This window comes from Ambystoma mexicanum, chromosome 6p (genome assembly GCF_040938575.1).
Source record: "Ambystoma mexicanum isolate Mex_15411 chromosome 6p, UKY_AmexF1_1, whole genome shotgun sequence".
NCBI classification, from domain to species: domain Eukaryota; kingdom Metazoa; phylum Chordata; class Amphibia; order Caudata; family Ambystomatidae; genus Ambystoma; species Ambystoma mexicanum.
Window position 1 is genome coordinate 773,337,530 of NC_090935.1, and position 18,739 is coordinate 773,356,268.

At 48.2% G+C, this 18,739-nt stretch overlaps 1 protein-coding gene across 1 annotated transcript in view; it reads right to left on the reverse strand.

Annotated features, from left to right (window-relative positions):
• Positions 1–18,739, reverse strand: part of SKIC3 (SKI3 subunit of superkiller complex) — a 2,336,627-nt gene that overhangs the window by 235,132 nt on the left and 2,082,756 nt on the right. Inside the window, exon 36 of the mRNA XM_069627646.1 lies at positions 8,917–9,038. Within this exon, the coding sequence (XP_069483747.1) occupies positions 8,917–9,038 (122 nt within the window). The remainder of the gene's footprint in view (positions 1–8,916; positions 9,039–18,739) is intronic.

Sequence of the window (18,739 nt, forward strand, 5' to 3'; positions counted from 1 at the left end):
CATGCCTCAACCGTTTCAGGACCAAAGCATGATGGTTTAGGCTGCAGAGGTTCGCTGCAGGACCTGCCCCTCCAAGCAGGAGAGGAGGTAAATTCCGATTGGCAGGAACCAGAGAGGGCAGATGGCCATGTCCAGCAACGGTAACGACGTTCTCCAGACCCAATCTGGTGCGATCAAGATCAATGTTGACCCGAACAGGCATAGCCTCCTGAGAACCAATGGTATGACAGGGATCGGCAGGAAGACATAGAGCAAGTTGAAGTTCCACTTGACTCTCAACATGCCCCCGAAAGCTCCCCGATGAGGGAATTCCTTGGAGCAGAACCACTCACACTTATTCACACTGGAAGCTAAAACACACACTTGAAGCTCAGGGCATCCGCCAACACGTTTTCCATGCCGGTCAGGTGAGCCGCTGTTAGAAAGACTGTCATGTAGAGCCCAGAACTGCAACTTCATTGCTTCTCTGCACAGATGCAAGGAGTCCCCACAAACCCTGCTTGTTGTGGTAATGCATGGCATCCGTCAGGAAAAAAACAGCCTTGCCTGTCACAGAGGTGAAGAAAGTGACTACGGCCAGCCTGATCGCTCTGAACTGCAGCAAATTAAATGTGCCCCTTGGCACTCCGATGGGAACCATAGGTCGCTCTCTGTCAGCCACCCCAGTCTTTCAGATATGCATCTGTAACAAGAGTTAATTGAGGCCAAGGTTGCAAAAACAAAGCCCCTCTCAGAAGGATGTATTTTAGGGACCACCAATGCAGGTCTCCGGACACCTCCACCAAGACATGAATGAGATCTGAAGTCCGTCCCTGAAACTGAGACCACTGCGAACTGAGAAGCCACTAGCGCAACCTCTGTTCTCAGGCGGGAAACCGGTCCAAGAGTGTGTCTAAGACAGCTCCCATTCATCAGAGAGACGGGACTGCAAAACTGAGATGTTGTGAAATTCGGGGAGAAGCACAGGCAGTGTAATAGGGTGCATGTCTTGGACAAATGTGCCAACGCCTGGTCTGGGGAACGGACTCAGACGAACCAGTCGTCCTGATTGAAAAAAACATAAATGCTCTCCATGCTAAGGCGAGCCGCTACCACTGCCAGTAGCTTGGTGAAAACCCTGGGTGCCGAAGAAAGGCCAAACGGGAGGACTTTGAGCTGGTAGTGACCATTCCCCACTTAAAATCTCAGGTACTTCCTGTGAAGTGCCACATGGAAGTAAGCATCCTGGAGTTCTGGGGAGGCCAGCCAATCATCCAAGTCCGGGGCCTGAAAAATCTGGCCCAGAGTCAACATCTTGAACTTGTCCTTGCGCCATGACTGGTTCAGATGCTGCCGATCCAGGATGGGTCTTAGGCTGCATCCTCATTTCGCACCAGAAAATAGGCTGAGTACCAACCACTGCCTCATTCCTGGCAGGGTACTTGTTCTATGGAACCCTTTGTCAGAAGCTGACAGATCTCCTCCAGCAGGAGGGGTTCCGTAGGCAAGTGCTGGTTGCATGGAGGGCTGAGAGTGAAAGGGAAAGAGTATCCCTGTTGAATGACATGTAAGGCCAGGGCATCAGAAGCGGTAAGCATACATTCTTTGACAAACTGGGATAGCCTGCCTCCCCACAAGGTTACAGTGGTGAAAGTCTACTTCACAAAATATTCACACCCATGGCGGGGGGAGGCACACTAGAAGTGGAGGCACCTCCTCTGGGCGCACCCATGCCCATACCCCACCCATGTCTACCCAAGGGGGACTGACCTTTCCCACTCTGGGAATCAGTAGCAAAGGGACGTAATCCGCTGTGCCTTGCTGGTGGCTGTTGCTGGTCTTCCGGACCCACCTATTTTGGGGTCACTTTTGAGGCCTGACATTATTACAACAACTCATCGGCCTTAGGACAGACCAGGTTTAAGCTTTTAAAAGGCATGCCCAGAGGTTGCTCCTGAACATCTGGCGTAAAGCCTAACATCCTAGGTGTAGAGAATCTCTGCATGACAATGCTGGTGGCCATGGTTCTACCACACAGTCAGCTGTATCCAGACCTGACTGAAAAATCTGACACGAGGCTTCCTTGCCACCCTTATCCAGAGCCTCAAAACCAACCTGCATCTCACCCTCAGAGATGTGTTCAGCTGCTTCTGACATGACGGACCAGAGCACAAAAGAGAATTTGGCCAACGCGCAGAGAGCGTTCACACATTGGAAACCCATGTTTGAAGAGCCACATGTATTCCTTCCCCATGCATCTAGTCGCTTACTCTCCTTGTCGGGGTAGAGGCAGGAAGGACGTGTTGATTAGGTTGCCTTAGCAGCCTGTACTACCAAACTCTCCGGCGATGCATGAGACAAGAGGAACATGGTGTCTGAAGGGCCCGGCCTGTGCTTCTTAGCCAGGTCCCAATTCCAGAGTGAGCACAGAGGCAGGTTTGTTACATAGTTCAATAACAGGTCACTCTATAGCCTAACTGAAAGGCAATAGGGTCTCTTCCTTAGGACATTCGTCCTAAATGTCCGTCAACTCATACCTCACATTAGGATGTAAAAAAGCAGACACCCACAAGGTGTCGACCACCTTGGACTTCAAGCAAAGAAAAGCAGCTTGGGGCTTGCTTGGTGTTGGAGCCGGAACCATGTCAAACTCTGGCGAGGTTCCCAGGCCACATGCCTCCTACAAGTCCTCCACAAGATCCAGCAGGTCTCGAAGTTCCCCATAAAACTCCTCTGGGAAGTTTCTGACCTCCCTTAGATAAAGGAGTTCGAATCTGAAAGGGTTGGGTCCCCTTCCTCATAAATGTCCTCCGAATGTGGCATGTATGCACCTTTGGGGAGTGGGGCAAATTCCCTTGCGCCTGTGGCGTCATTGTCACTGCGAAGGGTGTGTCTCTGTCAGAGGACGGACTTCCAAATACGTAATGGTGGGACCTTTTGATGGGATCTTGCCTCGTCTGCTATAAGAGTCCTGGAGTAACTCAAGGACCATCCCTATTAGTGGGAGGACTATGGGCTTAGTAGATCATGAAACAATGGGTGCGACCTTTCACATATATTTCTACACTCACATTGATTCATGTAAGTTTATTTAAATTTGTCATCCAATTCTTTAATGGGGGCTTTCATTAGTTAGGCCATTCACAACCTTAGAATGGTGACCTAACCTTAGGTCACCCTTCTGTCCGTTAACCTCTTTTTTGTCTTGCACTACTAGAAGTGTTGTGTGAATAATGACAAATGAAAAAATGACAAAAGGAAAGAAAAAAGAAAAAAAGATAAAATAATTGTCTGAAAAAATAAACTCACAAGCTAAATAATAAATGCTGTGTGAACTTGATCTAGTAAAGTGTTATTGTACTTGTATGATCATTCCAGCAGATACAGAGCCATCTTTGCTAAGATTGTTAATGGGCGAACTAATGAAAGCCCCCAATAAAGAATGGAATGAAAAATTCAAAAAAACAGACATGAATCAATGTGCTATCGGAGTCCCAGCTGGCTCGCCCGAGCCTGGTCAGATCCAATGGCTAGACCAAGGCCGAAGCCATCGCTGACAAGGTCGGAGCGGCCAGCGCCTTTGGCGAAGATGTCAAGCATCTACTTGAATGCCTCCCATTCCTCTGGAGTAGAGGATTGAGTTGGAAAAGGTACCTGCTGAGCCTGATCCCCCTGGGGCTTCCCTGGAGTGGTGGCTGTTCTTCTTCGAAGCCGAAGAATGGTGCCTTGAAGACACTCCTGGAGATCTGGATCTTTTGAAGTGCTGCTTCTTTTTTCCACCGTTTCAGACAGGAGACAGATCCTTAGTGCTGCATTCTGCAACCTCATACAGGTTTATTACCCCTGTCATTGGGGAGAAAGGCGATCAGTTTAGCCACACGTTCTCGAAGCACCTTCGGGTGCAACAAATGGCACAACGTGAAATCCTGCTTGTTGTGGCCTTCACAGAGACAGTAAAGACAGATGCTGTGCAGGTTCCGAAATGGACATTTGGCAACCATACTCGATGCATGACTTGAATCCTGAGGACTTTGCTGGACTCAGCATATCGAACGAGAAACCCAAGATTCAAAGAGACAGGTTTTCTTAAAGAAGGGTAAAAATGGGTACTGAGGTCCCGGGTTGCAAGGCTTCTACATATAAATATACCGGTGCCAACGTGTTCAGCATGGCAGACATAGGGGCGTCGGGCACAGCTGACGCATAGCGTGATTACCCCCCTGGCGGCAGAAAAGTTGACGGAAGAGCAGCTGTGCTGTGAGATAGATATCAAAGATGGGGAATCCATGGTAGGAAGAGTTCATTACAAGGAGAAATTACTTATCGTGAATTAATAGTTACTCACTGTAGTGACTAACGTACTCCTAGTCCATAGTCCCCTTTCCTCCATACTGCATGGGTGTCCCTCGCTAGGGACGGGAGACAGAAACTTTTTCATCAGAAAAAACCTTCTTCCCCTTTAAATTTAGAGGCGTGCGGCCATGGGAGCATGGGCTCCCGTGACTCCGCCCACTGGTGCCACTCCTCAGTCCCCATTGACGCGTCAACAATATTAACATTGCCTATTGACACAGTATTATTAGGGGGGAGGATGTTGGGACGTATGGAGGAAAGGTGACTATGGACTAGGAGTACGTTAGTCACTACGGTGAATAACTATTAATTACTCCTACGTCCCATCCCCTTTCCTCCATACTGCATGGGTGATTACAACTGAATGTAGCCCCAGGGTGGAGAGGTGACCCTATTTAAGAAAACAAGTTCCTTAGAACCGCCTGTCCGAAAGCCGCGTCTGACTTCGAGCCGACGTCCAAAAAGTAGTGCTTACAGAAAGTCGAAGGGGTGGCGCAGATGGCCGCCCTGATGATGACCTGCCACAGGACCTGCTGCTGGAATGCGATGGACGTGGCCTTGGCTCTGACCGTGTGGGCGTGCATGTTAGCTGGAAGTGGTTTGTGCTGCCCCTCATAGGCCTCCTTGATTGCCGAAAACCATCCACCTTGCTATAGAGGCCTTGGAGGCCTGATAACCGGGCCTTATCCCCCCAAAGGTGACAAACGGAGCGTCTGACTTGCCAAAGCTCTTGGTCCTGTCCAGACAGGATTTCAGAGTGCGTCTGACATCCAGACAGTGCAAAACCCTCTGAGCATCGTCCTTAGGATCGGCAAAATATGTAGGTAAGAATATCTCCCCGTTTAGATGCAAAGCAGAGCCTACATGAGGTAGGAACGCAGGGTGCATTCTCAGCACCACCTTATCCTTGTGAAAAGTAGTATAGGGTTCTGATGCCACCAGAGCCTGAACCTTGCTGACTCTGCGAGTAGAGGCGAGACCCACCAACAAGGCTGTTTTAATTGTGACCAATCTGATGTCCGCGGACGCCATTGGTTCGAAAGGTTTGTGCGCCACGGCACCCAACACTACATTGAGGTCCCACACAGTGTGTGGCTTCTTGATGGGTAGGTAGAGCCTGCTCGAATTCCTGTAGGCCTCTATGGCTGCCAGGTAGTTGCGGCAGGTGTCGATTTTCACCCCTGAGTAAGCGAGGTGTGCCGAGAATGAGAGCACATCGTCCAATGTGCAGGTAAAGGGGTCGATCTCCTTAGAGTCAGCCCAGTGACAGAACCTGGTCCATTTACTCTTGTACTGGCTCCTAATAGTCTTGCTCCTAGCGCCCTGAATGATGTCCAGGTTGGCTTGCGACAGGTTCAGATGCTTCGGTGTGACCTGTTCAGGTACCACGCTGCAAGGGTTAATTTCTGTGGGGCGGGGTGGCGTCGGCCAGGGCGCAAACTGCTGGCACTTCCTGTTGAACCAAGAGGCAAAGAGGTCCACCTGTGGATGCCCCATCTGCTGAAGACCCCGAGCAGGACCTGATTGTTCAATTGCCATTCGTAATTGTCCGCTCCCAGTCTGCTGAGCCTGTCTGCTACCAGGTCGGACTCCCCCGGGAGGTGAATTGCATTCAGGTAGATGTTGTTCTCCAGGGCCCATTCCCACATGTTGACCGCTAGGCTGCACAGCAGAGGGGACCTGGTGCCACCCTGCTTGTTGACATAATACATGCTGGTGGAGTTGTCCGTCTGGATGAGGACGACCTTGCCCCCAATGAGCGGAAGGAAAACCTTGAGAGCTAGCCAGATAGCCTTCAGCTCCAGCCAGTTGATATGAGATTCCTGCTCCTGCAGGGACTAGACTCCATGGACACTGTGGTTGTCCAGCATAGCCCCCCAGCCTCCCAGGGAGGAATCTGTGTGATGGTGACCTAAGGGGGAGCCTGTCAGAAGGGCCTGCTAGTCCGCAGGTTGTAGTCACTGGACCACCAGGTGAGATCTGGAAGGAGAGAAGGAGGAATGCTGACCAGCTCCTCTTTGGAGCCACTTTCCTGATTCCATGAGGCTGCAAAGTGCAGCTATAATCTCATCTTGAGCCTTGTGTGGGGGATGGCCAGTAGGATTGCTGCAATGATCCCCAGTAAATGGTGGAACCACTAGGCCGAGCTCACCTCTCGGCTAAGGAAGTGACCTACGGCCCTCTTGATAGGTTTGCAATTTGCCTGGTATACTCCCCTGCAGGGACTCTTTATGCACTTCCAATTGCCTGGTGTACTCTCCTGCCAGGCCTTCTCTTGCACTCACAACTGCCTGGTATATAACTCCTGCCAGGCCTTCTCTTCTTGTGCTTTCAGCTGCCTGGTGTATGATTGCCACGACTTTTTCATATGTTATAGTTCCTCTGCACAACCAAGTAGCATATACCTTTCTTAGCTTGGTATATCTACTTGTTCTCATTTAAGCTATCCACCCATTTGCATTCATTTCTAATTGGGGTTCGGGTTGGCACTCTGTCCTTCCGCTTCACAAACAAACCTTTTAGTATTATACGTTCTGTAACTTTACAATGTTGAAATTCTCTTTGGCGCGGTCGCCGAAACGCCCAGGGTCCTCACTCTGCTTTGGCGGATTCACCGGCTCTGTGTAGCGTCTTCATCTTGCTCGCACTTACGTGGCATTCCTTTGCTGTTTGCTGCCCATTTGGGGCAGCTCTGACATTTCTGTACCTTCTCTCGCGGCTCTGCTCCTGGATGCTGGCTTCTCTTCAGCTTTCGGTAAGGACAACTGCTTCTCTTGGCTTCCGGACGCCCAGGGTTCCTCCCGCGGTTCCCGGCGTCTCCATGGAATGCGCCTCTCGTACCACATTCCTGTCCTTTTCTGCTGGCGAGCTCCTTCCCTCTGCCACACCGGCTCACACCTCCACCTTCCGCACATCGGCTTGTGTCTCCAGCTTCTGCACACTGGCATGTGCCTCTAGCTTCTGTCCGCCTTCACTGGAGAAGCCACGTCTTTTCCCGAGCTGCCCCCTCCTCTAGGTCGGTTACCATTTTTAAAGGTCCCGCGTACAGGTGTCTTCGACCAACAACTAATACCGATTGCGCTTGTTGCTCTATGTCAATTCCTTCATCCTCCTCATCTCAGTACTTAGGTGGTTGTGCGAAATAAAGCCCACTGATATTAATTGATGTTTGGCATTTAGAAACCTGTTCTCAACAATTCCATTTCATAAATCAGTTCCATAAGAAGGGGAACTGGAGCTTGTGCTTTTTGGATCAGGAATTAAAGGTTTGTCTGAAGGATGCTGGGAAATGTTTTCTCTACTTTCCCTAAATGGGAAACAGAAACATGGCACTAGGCCTTTAGGGTATTGGGAAATATGGGGTCCTCCTCATGGGAAAATAGGGGACACTGCCTCTTATCCAATGAAGCCATGGCATCTCCCCGGCGGCCATCTCCTCCCATGTGAACCTCCCCCATGTAGCCGTCCCCAGGATCAGGATCAGGTTGCGGCTGGTGTCCCCTGGTCACATGGGAGGGTGCTACCGCCAGGGATTCTGTTATGACTCAATTAGATTAATCACAGTACATATAAGCCGATGATATTGCCTCAGCACAAGATCGCGTCGACTTATAAACGAATCAAGGACAGAGTACAACAGCGCTATCTGGTGGCTGAAAAATTGTCTGTTGCCGGCTGCATCGAGTATGATATTCCAGGAGATGAGGAATCTGTGAAAATAATGTGTAGATTAAAAAAAGAAAAAGGTGGGAGGTCAATGGCACTTGATGTTCATTATAAACAATGGGAATTGGACATTAAATCTGACAAATCAAGTAGAAGTATTTATATTAGATATTTTTCATAACTATTTAAGGAATAGTTATCTAAATATATACCAAAGCAGAACAACTCTGGGAGATTAGCGAGGTGTGTATATAGATCTGATTGCATGGTTTGAATTATTGCGTCCGAGAAGATTATCAACGCAACTGGAATGGTGGCGATAATTTAGATCGATATTGCTGCAGTAATTGAGATGGAGGTATCATTGTATTGCCTTGCATAACTAAGTCTGATTAATGCCTACCTTGAATTCTACAATTGGGTACTATAAGCTGTACTACAAATTCTTTAGGTCCCCTGTAACCCAAAACCGCAGTACAAATCTGCCGCAGTTAGAAAAGAAAACTATTTTTTGGGATTCAATATAAATTGACTAAATTGTTACCAAGATCTGGTTTTAAAAATATCAGTGGTCAGCACAGCATGGAGAGGGAAATTCAGAAACTAGTGGAAACTATTTAATTTGATTTATATGTACATTTCAGTCCTTCATATTTCACAACTCTTTGACTCAGTTTAATACAATAAATGATATCATCAGCGACAGAATCGCTGATGTTAAAACTTTTACTTGATATCACCACTGAATGCAAGGGACTTCAGATACAGTTGCTTTGCACTTGAACATCTGATCTCCCTGCTTTCAAAATTCAAATGCACTCTTCTACGGTTGAAGCTGAGTGTACATAAATACAAAAAAATGCATACATTGAATTTCCATTACCATCTCACATTCCCTGTCAGAAAAAAGAAAATTACCTTGCTACAGAGTTCCTCAGCTTCAGCGATTTTATTTGAATCCTTTAAACCATTTATTGCCTGAGACATACACCATTTTTCCATAGCTTGAATGTAGTTAGGTGGAAAGTCCGTTTTATCCACTAGAAAGACAAAATAGTAAAGGATCATACCACTTACAATGTACACTTTTTTTGAATGAGTTGTATATGTATATTTATATTTGTTTGTATATGGAGGAGGAAAGCATTACTTATTAATATCATAGATAGCAATGCTAAGGATAGTATTACTATTGGTAAAACCATCCTCCACAGTATCACAAACACCAGTAAGCCTAAAGAGCAAATTACTTAGCTCTCGGTAAAGTTCTTTCTGATGGATGTTCCTCCCATGGACTCCTTACCTTTAACATTTATCTTTCAGAGCAGCTGCTTCCCCGATATCCCTCCAATGGTAGTCTCAGCACAGCTCTGTTCAGCTCCGCTCAACACCCCTTCGTGCCCCGTGCCATACAAGACGACGGGGCAAACATACCCAGAGGCGCTGCACCCTGTGACCTCAGTTCCACTATTTTTCACTAGAACTGCAGAACCAAGGTGTACCAGCTATGGCCCAAGAGAGGCAGGTGGGGAGCATGATGAGGAATCTGTGGGAGGAACGCCCATCAGAAAGAACATTACAGAGAGGTAAGTCATTTGTTCTTCGAATGGACTTCCTTACACGGATTCCTTATCTTTGATCGACTCCCAAAGCAGTACAATGATCTGGAATAGGTAGTATAGCACAGACACCACCTCAACCAGAAAACTCGGAAGAGCACCTCTGCCAAAACGAGTGTCCAGACCAGACAGACTCCAAGCAAATGTGTGCAAGGAAACCCACGTACCCGCTTGGCAAATATCCAGAACAAGCACTCTGCGTTGGAAGTCAATCTTCTGGTGGAGTGAACCTTCAGACCCTCAGGGACCTCATTGCCAGCCAGATCATTGCATTCCTGTCACCAAACAATTGCCTCACATTGTCTCGAGCTTTGATCCTTTCCAAACTGGATTATTGCACTGTGCTCCTTCTGGGCACTTCAGCTACCAACCTAGCCAAACTACACCTACTGAAGAACAAGGCTTTACGCGCTGCTCTTGGGCTAAGTTTAGCGACCACATCTAAGCAACCAGACAAGATGCTCATTGGTTGCCTATCAAAGCGTGGATTGACTTTAAGACACTAACCCTGGCCCACAAGTGCATTTACAAAGAAGCAACGACATCTCAATGACTGCATCAACCAGAAAACACCAAGACGCGCCCCAAGATCCAGCTCCAGCATCTCACTGGATATCCCCAACTATAAGAGAAAATGGGCTGGAGGCTCTAGATTTGTGGTCACTGCCCCCATTTTGTGGAACAATATGCCTACATCCATTAGAAATGAACAGTCGTATACTGTATGAAATAATTTGTTAAAACATTCTCTTCGACAAACATGAATAATGTCTTAAATGTAACCCACTTACTATACTGCACTCTTTCTCCTCTCCCTCTGTTTGTACTATCTTCTTGTTTCTTTTACTGATTGTAACAAACGCTGTGATTCCCCTGGGTTTAGGTGTTCTATAAATACCATTAAAAATATTTTAAAGAGATGCAGACCTGATCCATGAAGACAGGGCTTGATTGGTCACGCCCTGCCAGCACAGGCACCAGCGTGGCCAACAAAAAGCTGGTCACCTGTTTACGTCTCCCTTGTCAGAGAGACGTAGAATTTATGGGCCCACCCCAGAAACAGCCAATGGAGATGCTCCTCTGCCTTGGAAGGACAAGGCGGAGGAAAAAAGACAGGCAAATGGATCTTTTGAGAAAAATGGAAATCCAAGACCACCTTTGGAAAGAAGGAGGGCTTCATTCGGAAAGTCGCCTTCTCTGGGAAAAATCAAGTAGGGAGGTTCAACTGATAACTCCTGGAGCTCACTCACCGGTCTAGTGGAAGGGATGGCGAACAGGAAAATTAACTTACGGGTAAGCAATCTTAAACAATGAAGGTGCTCAAATGGAGCGCCCATTAAAACAGTCCGCTCTAAGGAATAAGTTGCTCACCAACTCCTGTTCTCGAGCATTGTTCTCTTTCCTAGATTCACATGTTGTTTGAATGATCCCCATCATCAAACTTGGAATCCTAGGTAACATTAAAGCAGTTTACATTTTAATTTTAAAACTACAGGGGACGTGGCCAAGAAGCAACCATGGTGGCTACAAAATAGCGAGGCTCCAAGGGGTGTGCCTCAATACAGCGGTAGAGCCATGCTTAGCATGCGGGTGACCTCCCAAACAAATTAGCCAGAGCCCGACCATGGACCAGAGAGCCCGGCAACGGAGCCCTAGACCCTGTGGTGTGAGACCAAGGAGCAGCGAGAAGAGACCCTGTGGCTCGGAGGCCTGGCATCCTGGAACTTTACACAGGTACGTGGGAGTTGGGCCCCCCAATCCGGCCCAAGAAAAGGATCAGAACCTCAGGTGCCAAGGCAGAATCCCAGTCCATGGGAGCTGCAGAGAGGGAGCCTGGACTATGACGGAGCGGGGGTTGAGCCTCGGGCATGTGCTTATGAGAGCCACACGGGAGGCGCGGAGTCACCACCGTAACTGCAATCCCCCGTTCGAGGCCTGTGCCCCTGAAACAGGCTGCACTGCAGTGCCCAATTGACGCCCATCCACACCTTGGGGCAATACTGCCAGCTTGGAACTGAGAGGAGCTTCTACAAATGCCATATTCTCTGGCAGGGAGCGAGGTGGAGGCTCTCCACAGGTTAAAGCCTCAGGGTGGTGGCAACCTGTAGATGCTCCAATATACAGAAGATAGCATGACACAGGAGGGTTTGGGAGTGCCCTCTCCAGCGGATGGGAGCACAAAGCGGCAATTTCACTGACAGGCATCACAGAGGATCACCAGGAAGGGGGCGGGATCTCAAACCCTGCTAGCTGTAGCCGCCACTCTCCAGACAATTTCACAGAGCGCTGGAACCCGAAAGCGACACGACTGTGAAGCTTCTAAGTGACACCAGGGGCGGAGCCGACAATCTAGAGCGGCGCTGTGGAGCCTCCGGTTCTGCCGCCTAGGGGCTCGTAGTTCCAGTCTCCTCCAGATGCCCGGGTTCTGATACCTATTCACTGTGGGGTGCACAGAAGCTTTGAAAGAGCCCGGGGAGGTCCATCACGACCACAAGCCGACCCTCACACTGCTGGTACTGCCATATCTTTCCGCTAACCTGGGACTGGTGACTGCCATTGGGCCACCAAAATCGGTCCCTCCGCACACAAAGATGGCCAAACACAACAAAGGTGGCAAACCAACAGACATTCTCTCTATGGTGAGCTCTACAGCATAAAAGGGGGAAAAAAGCAGGATGTCAGAACCAAGGTACAGGTGCACACTCCATCAACGCATTATCCTTTCTTGGACTCTCCGGCTAGCAAACATGATCTACGGCTGATTCTGCAGGAACTGAAGAACGGAATTTCCTCCAGTGTAGCCGAACTGAGGCAGAAGCTGACAATGCACAAGTAGGCCGTGGGTCTGGAGGGCAGGTTGAACGATCTGGAAAACACGACATGCGAACAATCCTTACGATGTGGCAGAACTCACCACCCGTGTCGATGCCCTAGAATCGTCCAACAAACAACTACAGGCTAAACAAGAAAATATGGCGAAACGGGCCAGATGTAATAACAGTATTAGAGGCATTCCCGCCCGAATCCAGGATTCGAAATTCAAAGACTACGTCCAGGGTCCGCACTCACAGAGTGTATTCGAACTTCCAAAAAGCAAATAACCTGGTCCCAGACGTCCTCGCAAGGATACATTTCTTCAAGTCGATGAGGAGATCCTAAAAGCATCCGGATCAAAGGGAGAACGGCATCACAGGGTCACAAAAATCGAACTCTTTCAAGACCTAACCCTGTGCACATTGGTAGAGCAGCACTGCTTCAGTGAGGTGACTTCCTGGCTAAGAGAAACGAACATCAGATACTGCTGGGGCTTCCCCGGCTCTCTAGAATTCACCATGGAAGATAAAGGCTGGTCCCTTTCATCCCCTGAGGAGAGAGACGTCCTGCTCCACCCGGATGAGTCAGGGTTTTAGGTGCCGAACAGCCCAGGAGCCGGACCCACACCTTGCAGCCGGGTATGCCCACAAAGCACCCAACTGGGCCTTGTCCAAATCCATCAACAGGCATCGTCCCCTGCAGGGCAGGGGGCCACCACCCCAGAAGACTGATCTCCATCCTGCCTGACCTACTCACAGTAGCCCACCCACCAACCAGCTGGCTGAGCACTGGGACCCAGCTATAGCGATCGAAGATGCCTCACCGTTGCAACTCTAGTTGCTCTCAGTTACTCAGTTGACTGGTTAAAGGGTCCGCTGTCTTGTCGAGCCGGCTCCACTTGTTAAAGTTAGTTTACAGGCATGGCACACCCCAATGATCGCCCCCCTTTCACCACATTGTTGGTCCTTTTGTTCTCTGGTCATATAGGTAAACTATTCTTATCCAAACACATCACATCCTAATGGCTCCCCCTATTTCAGTTATAATTGGGAAAGCACATCGCATTTCGCAGGGTTCCAGTGTTAGGGAGAATTCTCTTATAAGGCTCATTTCCCAAACCTAGTGAGTCCCCGAGCAGCTTTGCTGGATTTTTGGTGTTTGTTTTTTTTCTCCTGCTAAGAGTTCAGACTCTTTTATTCCCACTCTTAGGCATGATTTGAGATAGGTCTCTGACTATTTGTGTGATTTTGGGCTATGTGGTCTTTTACTCCATTGGGTATCATCTGTTTTTTGTGTATGTGTTACACAGCACCCTCAGTGCAGTAACACAGGGGTGTCATAGTGACCCCCAAACATAGACTCCATACCCTGGGACTGACTATTGTCTCCCAGGGCATGTAAAGTCACCATTGACTTTACTAGTCTTAAATTGTGAACAGAACCAGTACAAACCATCATATTGTGGAAGTACTGGAAGGGGTTAATTATATTGCCCCTGGGTCTTTTTTCAAGGGGGAACTGTCCGGTCCCCCCTTGTCGAGTTTCTGGCTCCCACGCGAAATATTCCACCGGAATATTTCCTATGGGATTTTCCCATTGATTTTAAACGCACCACTTTTTGGTGCAATGTTAAAGATACCGCCGGTTTATTTATTTAATATTAAATTCACGGTTGGGTCTTTTTGCCAGAACTCTTTTCTAAAATGGTGTTTGTGTCTGTCTCTGTAACTCTGACCAAGGTCGAGCCCTTTGTTCCACTTTTTGGCGGGCTTCTCCACAGAAGCCCTCCAAATGGTGCCACTCTGTCTGGGTTCCACAGGATGTGTAGGGAGGGGAATTGGCACCCTGGACTGCGTTGCCTTAGCAACTCAAGTCGCACTCTATTCTGATTGGCCCAGTGGTGAGCCGCCCGGCTCACCACTTAGCATGTTTGAGTGACAGCAAGGCTGTTGAATGGGGGTTTTTCTGCATAAAAGCAGGGCTTTTGGAACTGGAACTTCAGAAGTCACCACAGGACCTAAAAATCCGAAGAGGGAAGAAGCTGAGCCATCTGTAACAATGACACCACAGGTGGAGCCCTGCTGCAACGAACTCACCACTTTCCCAACGACAAGAGAAGATCTTCTTCTGGACGAGTCTTCTTCCTTTGAGCTGGTGGGACCAACCAGTTTGCCCTTTCACCTTCCAAAGACGTCTCTTGGTCGAATCGCCCGTGCCAAGCACCCCAGCGGCCGGATAGCCAAGCTTCACCACTTTGACCGCGAATAAAAGGAATGCACCTTTTACCGACAAACTCCGCGGCTGGTTACATCCCTGTGCAGTGCATCAACTCCACGTTTCCTCCTCGACGAGATCCTCTCTTCCCCTGGTCGAAACAATGAACTGCAACCACTGCCAGGAACAAATGCCACCGCTGGAGCTTCCTCTCTCTTTAAGGTACTGCATCCTGCCTGGCCTCCATTTCTTCGTTTTGCCCAAGGTGACCCTTAAATCTTTGGCTTTTCAACTGGTTTGGTCCCAGACCTTCTAACTTTATCTTCTTGAATCGTTCCAACCTCTTTTGAACATTCTGCAAAGACTTTTAGTACATTTTCAACCGTGTGATCCTGGGCACATTTCGCTTTGCTCCATTTAAAGTGGGCCTGGCCTATGAACTTTGGCTCTACAGTGTGTACTGCCTTTATTCCCTTGCTGAGAACCCCTAAAAGTGTTGGGAACTGTTTTATTTCTATGCTCTGCCTTTTTCCTCTCCCTTTAACCTAACTATTGGAGTGCCATCTAGGTTACACGCTCACATCTGTTTTAACAAATAGTGGTGTTTTAACTCTGACTTGTCTAATAGTTATCAAGGGAGGTGTTTATACTTTATCTGGCTGTGTTTGAACTTGCTTTTGATTTAGAGTGCTACTGTGTTTTTAAAGTGTGTGTTAAATAATTATATACTTTTGATACAAAGCTCTGGTCAGTGTTTGCTTGTTCCACTGTGTTTTAGCCCTATTGTGTATACTCTATATACTGCCTTACTCTTCTTGAGAGAGGTCTGACTGCTCAGCAACAGCTACCAGGTAAATCTGGGTGGTGTGGACTGCTACCAATTGGGTTTACTGCTTACACCTGTAGTCTTAATCTTTTTGCAGTGGCCTCCAAGGGAACTGCACAGGATTCTGCCTAACATCCGGCACTCATGGGACAAAGACACCATCTACTACTTCTCTTGACTCCTACCTCCAATACACAAGACAACGCTACTACGGCCCCTAAGCTCAAAGGTGCTCTCATAAATGCATGATCTATCCAAGCTCATGCCCTTGATATTGCTGATCTCATTGTCTCAGAAAACCTGGACTTACTTGCAGTCACGGAAACTTGGCTGCACGCGGCCTCTGGTCCCTCTCTGACACTTGCCATCCCTGACAACTATACCATAATCAGGTGTGACAGAGATACCAACCAAACTAAAGGCGGTGGCTTAGCCGTCATATTTAGGAATACGCTCAACATCAGAATTGCGAACAGCCTTCAGTTACACTCAGCTGAATCGCTTTCTCTCAAACTACCTATCTCGCCCAAGCGTACAGCCACTGTTCACCTCATTTACAGGCCCCCTGGTCCTACATCTTCCTTTGTTGAAGACATCTCCTCTATCCTAGCATCCAGTGCTAAGCCTAGCTCCCATATTATTATCCTGGGCGACTTCAACTTAGGATACCTGGAGAAGAATGACACCAAAGCTTCAGATCTTGCAAATGTCCTGACTGACTTCGGTTTCACACAACATATCACAGAGCCCACCCACATTAAGGGTCGCATTCTTGACTGGATCGCCGATATGAACTGTGCCATCAAGGATATCTCTGTTTCCCCTTGCGCATGGTCCGACCACCTTCTTATTTCTTTCTCCATTTGCACCTGCCCTCCCGAGGACCCTCAAAACCTCGCACCACCCACGCTCACACGGAATAAAAAAGACATCACTGTTGAGAAACTTCTACCTCTCATCCTCCCATTGTTGAACGCAGCTGCGGAGTCTTGCACTGACCCTACAGCATTAGTAGACACTTATAACCGTGTCATGCTAAAAGCCCTCAACACTATTGCCCCCATCAAATTGCGTAAACAAAAACCGCGGACCCACTTGAACTCCTGGTTCACACCGCAACTACGCGACCTACGCAAAGAAAAAAGAAAAGCCGATGCCTTATGGAAAAGTGTCCCTTCCCTAGCCAACAAAAATAACCTCACGTCAGCCACCCTTGCCTACAAAGAAGCCATCCTAGCGGCCAAAAAGGAAGCTTACAATATCAGAATCACCCAAGCCCCTTCTAACACTAAGGAACTCTTTAAGATACTGAAGGAACTGGAATCCCCTATTGCTCCTCTCGATAAGTGTACTCCGGACACTGAATGGTGCTCAAATATCCAAAAAGCTTTACTAGACAAAATTACCGCTCTCCAAACTAAAATCAATGCTAAAAAAAACCACCTTTCAAGCTCAACGAGCGCCGCAATGATTTATAAAATACAAGCTCCTAAACACGATCTCAAACCATTCAGCATCTCCCCCCTCTCCATCAAGGAAGTAGAAAACATAACTAAACTAAAACCATCCAATTGCCAAGGTGATGTATGCCCTGCCGTCATCATTAAGGAAGCCGCTCCCAAGCTCGCCCCTTTTATTACCTCCTTCATAAATGCCTCCTTTGAATCAAGCACCGTGCCTAACAACCTCAAAGATGCCTGGGTCATACCTTTAATTAAAAAAAGCCAATCTGGACCCTAACAACCCTTCAAACTACAGGCCCATCACCACTGTGCCTTACCTGCTTAAAATCCTCGATCACGCAGCCTATCTCCAAATCCAGGAGTATCTCGAAAGCAATAATCTACTAGGGCTTAGACAATCCGGTTTCCGTCCCAGGCATGGCACTGAGACTGCATTACTAGACCTAAAAACCCAAATCGAGGACTTGAAAGACAAGGGCAAAATGGCACTCCTGCTCCTCCTTGATCTTTCTGCAGCCTTCGACTTGGTCGACCACTAAATCCTCTGTCACTACCTCAAAATTGCCGCCCACTTCTCGGACGCAGCTACTTCCTGGATCAGCTCATTCCTTGCCAACAGAACCATGAGGGTTTTCTCTCCACTGGCAGCGGCCGACCCTTCCCACGTCCCTTGTGGTGTCCCACAAGGATCTTGTGTATCGCCCACACTTTACAATGTGTTCACTAAACCACTCTTCGATATCCTTGACTATCTGGGTGTCTCCTACACTAATTATGCGGATGACACCCAGATACTCATCCCTATCACTGGTGATTTTGTAACGACTCTAAATCCCTCAACATGGTCTACACCGTCATCCAGGCTTGGATGGCTAATCATGGGCTCTGCCTTAATGACGAAAAAACGGAGTTAATCATCCTGGGCTCCCAATCTAAACTCTCGAAACTCGACGCTAACTACAAATCCTTCACTATTGATGGGATTGACATTAAAGTGGCCAATGTCACCAAAACCCTAGGAATCTACCTCGACTCCACACTGTCTCTCACGTGACAAACCAATGCAGTTGTCTCTGCATCTTCCTACACCTGCAAATTGATCACAGCCTGCAGGCCATTCCTGACTCCAGATAATTGCTTGACCCTCGCGAGAACCCTCATCTTATCCAAAATTGACTACTGTAACGCCCTCTACCTTGGGACTAGCCAAAGAAATCTGGACAAACTCCAGGTCACACAAAACAAAGCCATAAGGGCAGCACTCAACATACCTAGACGGAATCACATCTCCAATATTAGACGCAACATCCAGTGGTTACCTATCTCGCACCGCATATCACTCAAATCACTTGTGCTCACACACAAGGCACAGAACAATGCAGCTCCTGCCTACTTAGTATCACGCTTCTCGCAACACACAACCACTAGACCCTTGAGAGCCGCCCAGGTGCACACACGGGATATCCCCAGATTCAAACTACGTTCGGCAGGAGGGTCGAGTTTTCCGGTCCTTGCTGCCAAGCTCTGGAACTCACTTCCCAATGCCCTAAGGAATATTCTGCAATGCCACGCATTCAAAGCCAAAGCTAAACTTTGGTTACGGGAACAAGACAGCTTGTAACTTTTAACTGCACACAGCTCGTACCCCTATTCTGTAACCTCCGGGTACAGCTACTTTGTTGTTACTATCTATTTTACTTGCATCTGTAATGGTATACTGTATCACCCTGTCTGTAACCTGAAACGTCCTCTCTGTAACTTGCTACTGCCTACCAAACATGCGCCCGCAAGCCTTTGGGCAAGGA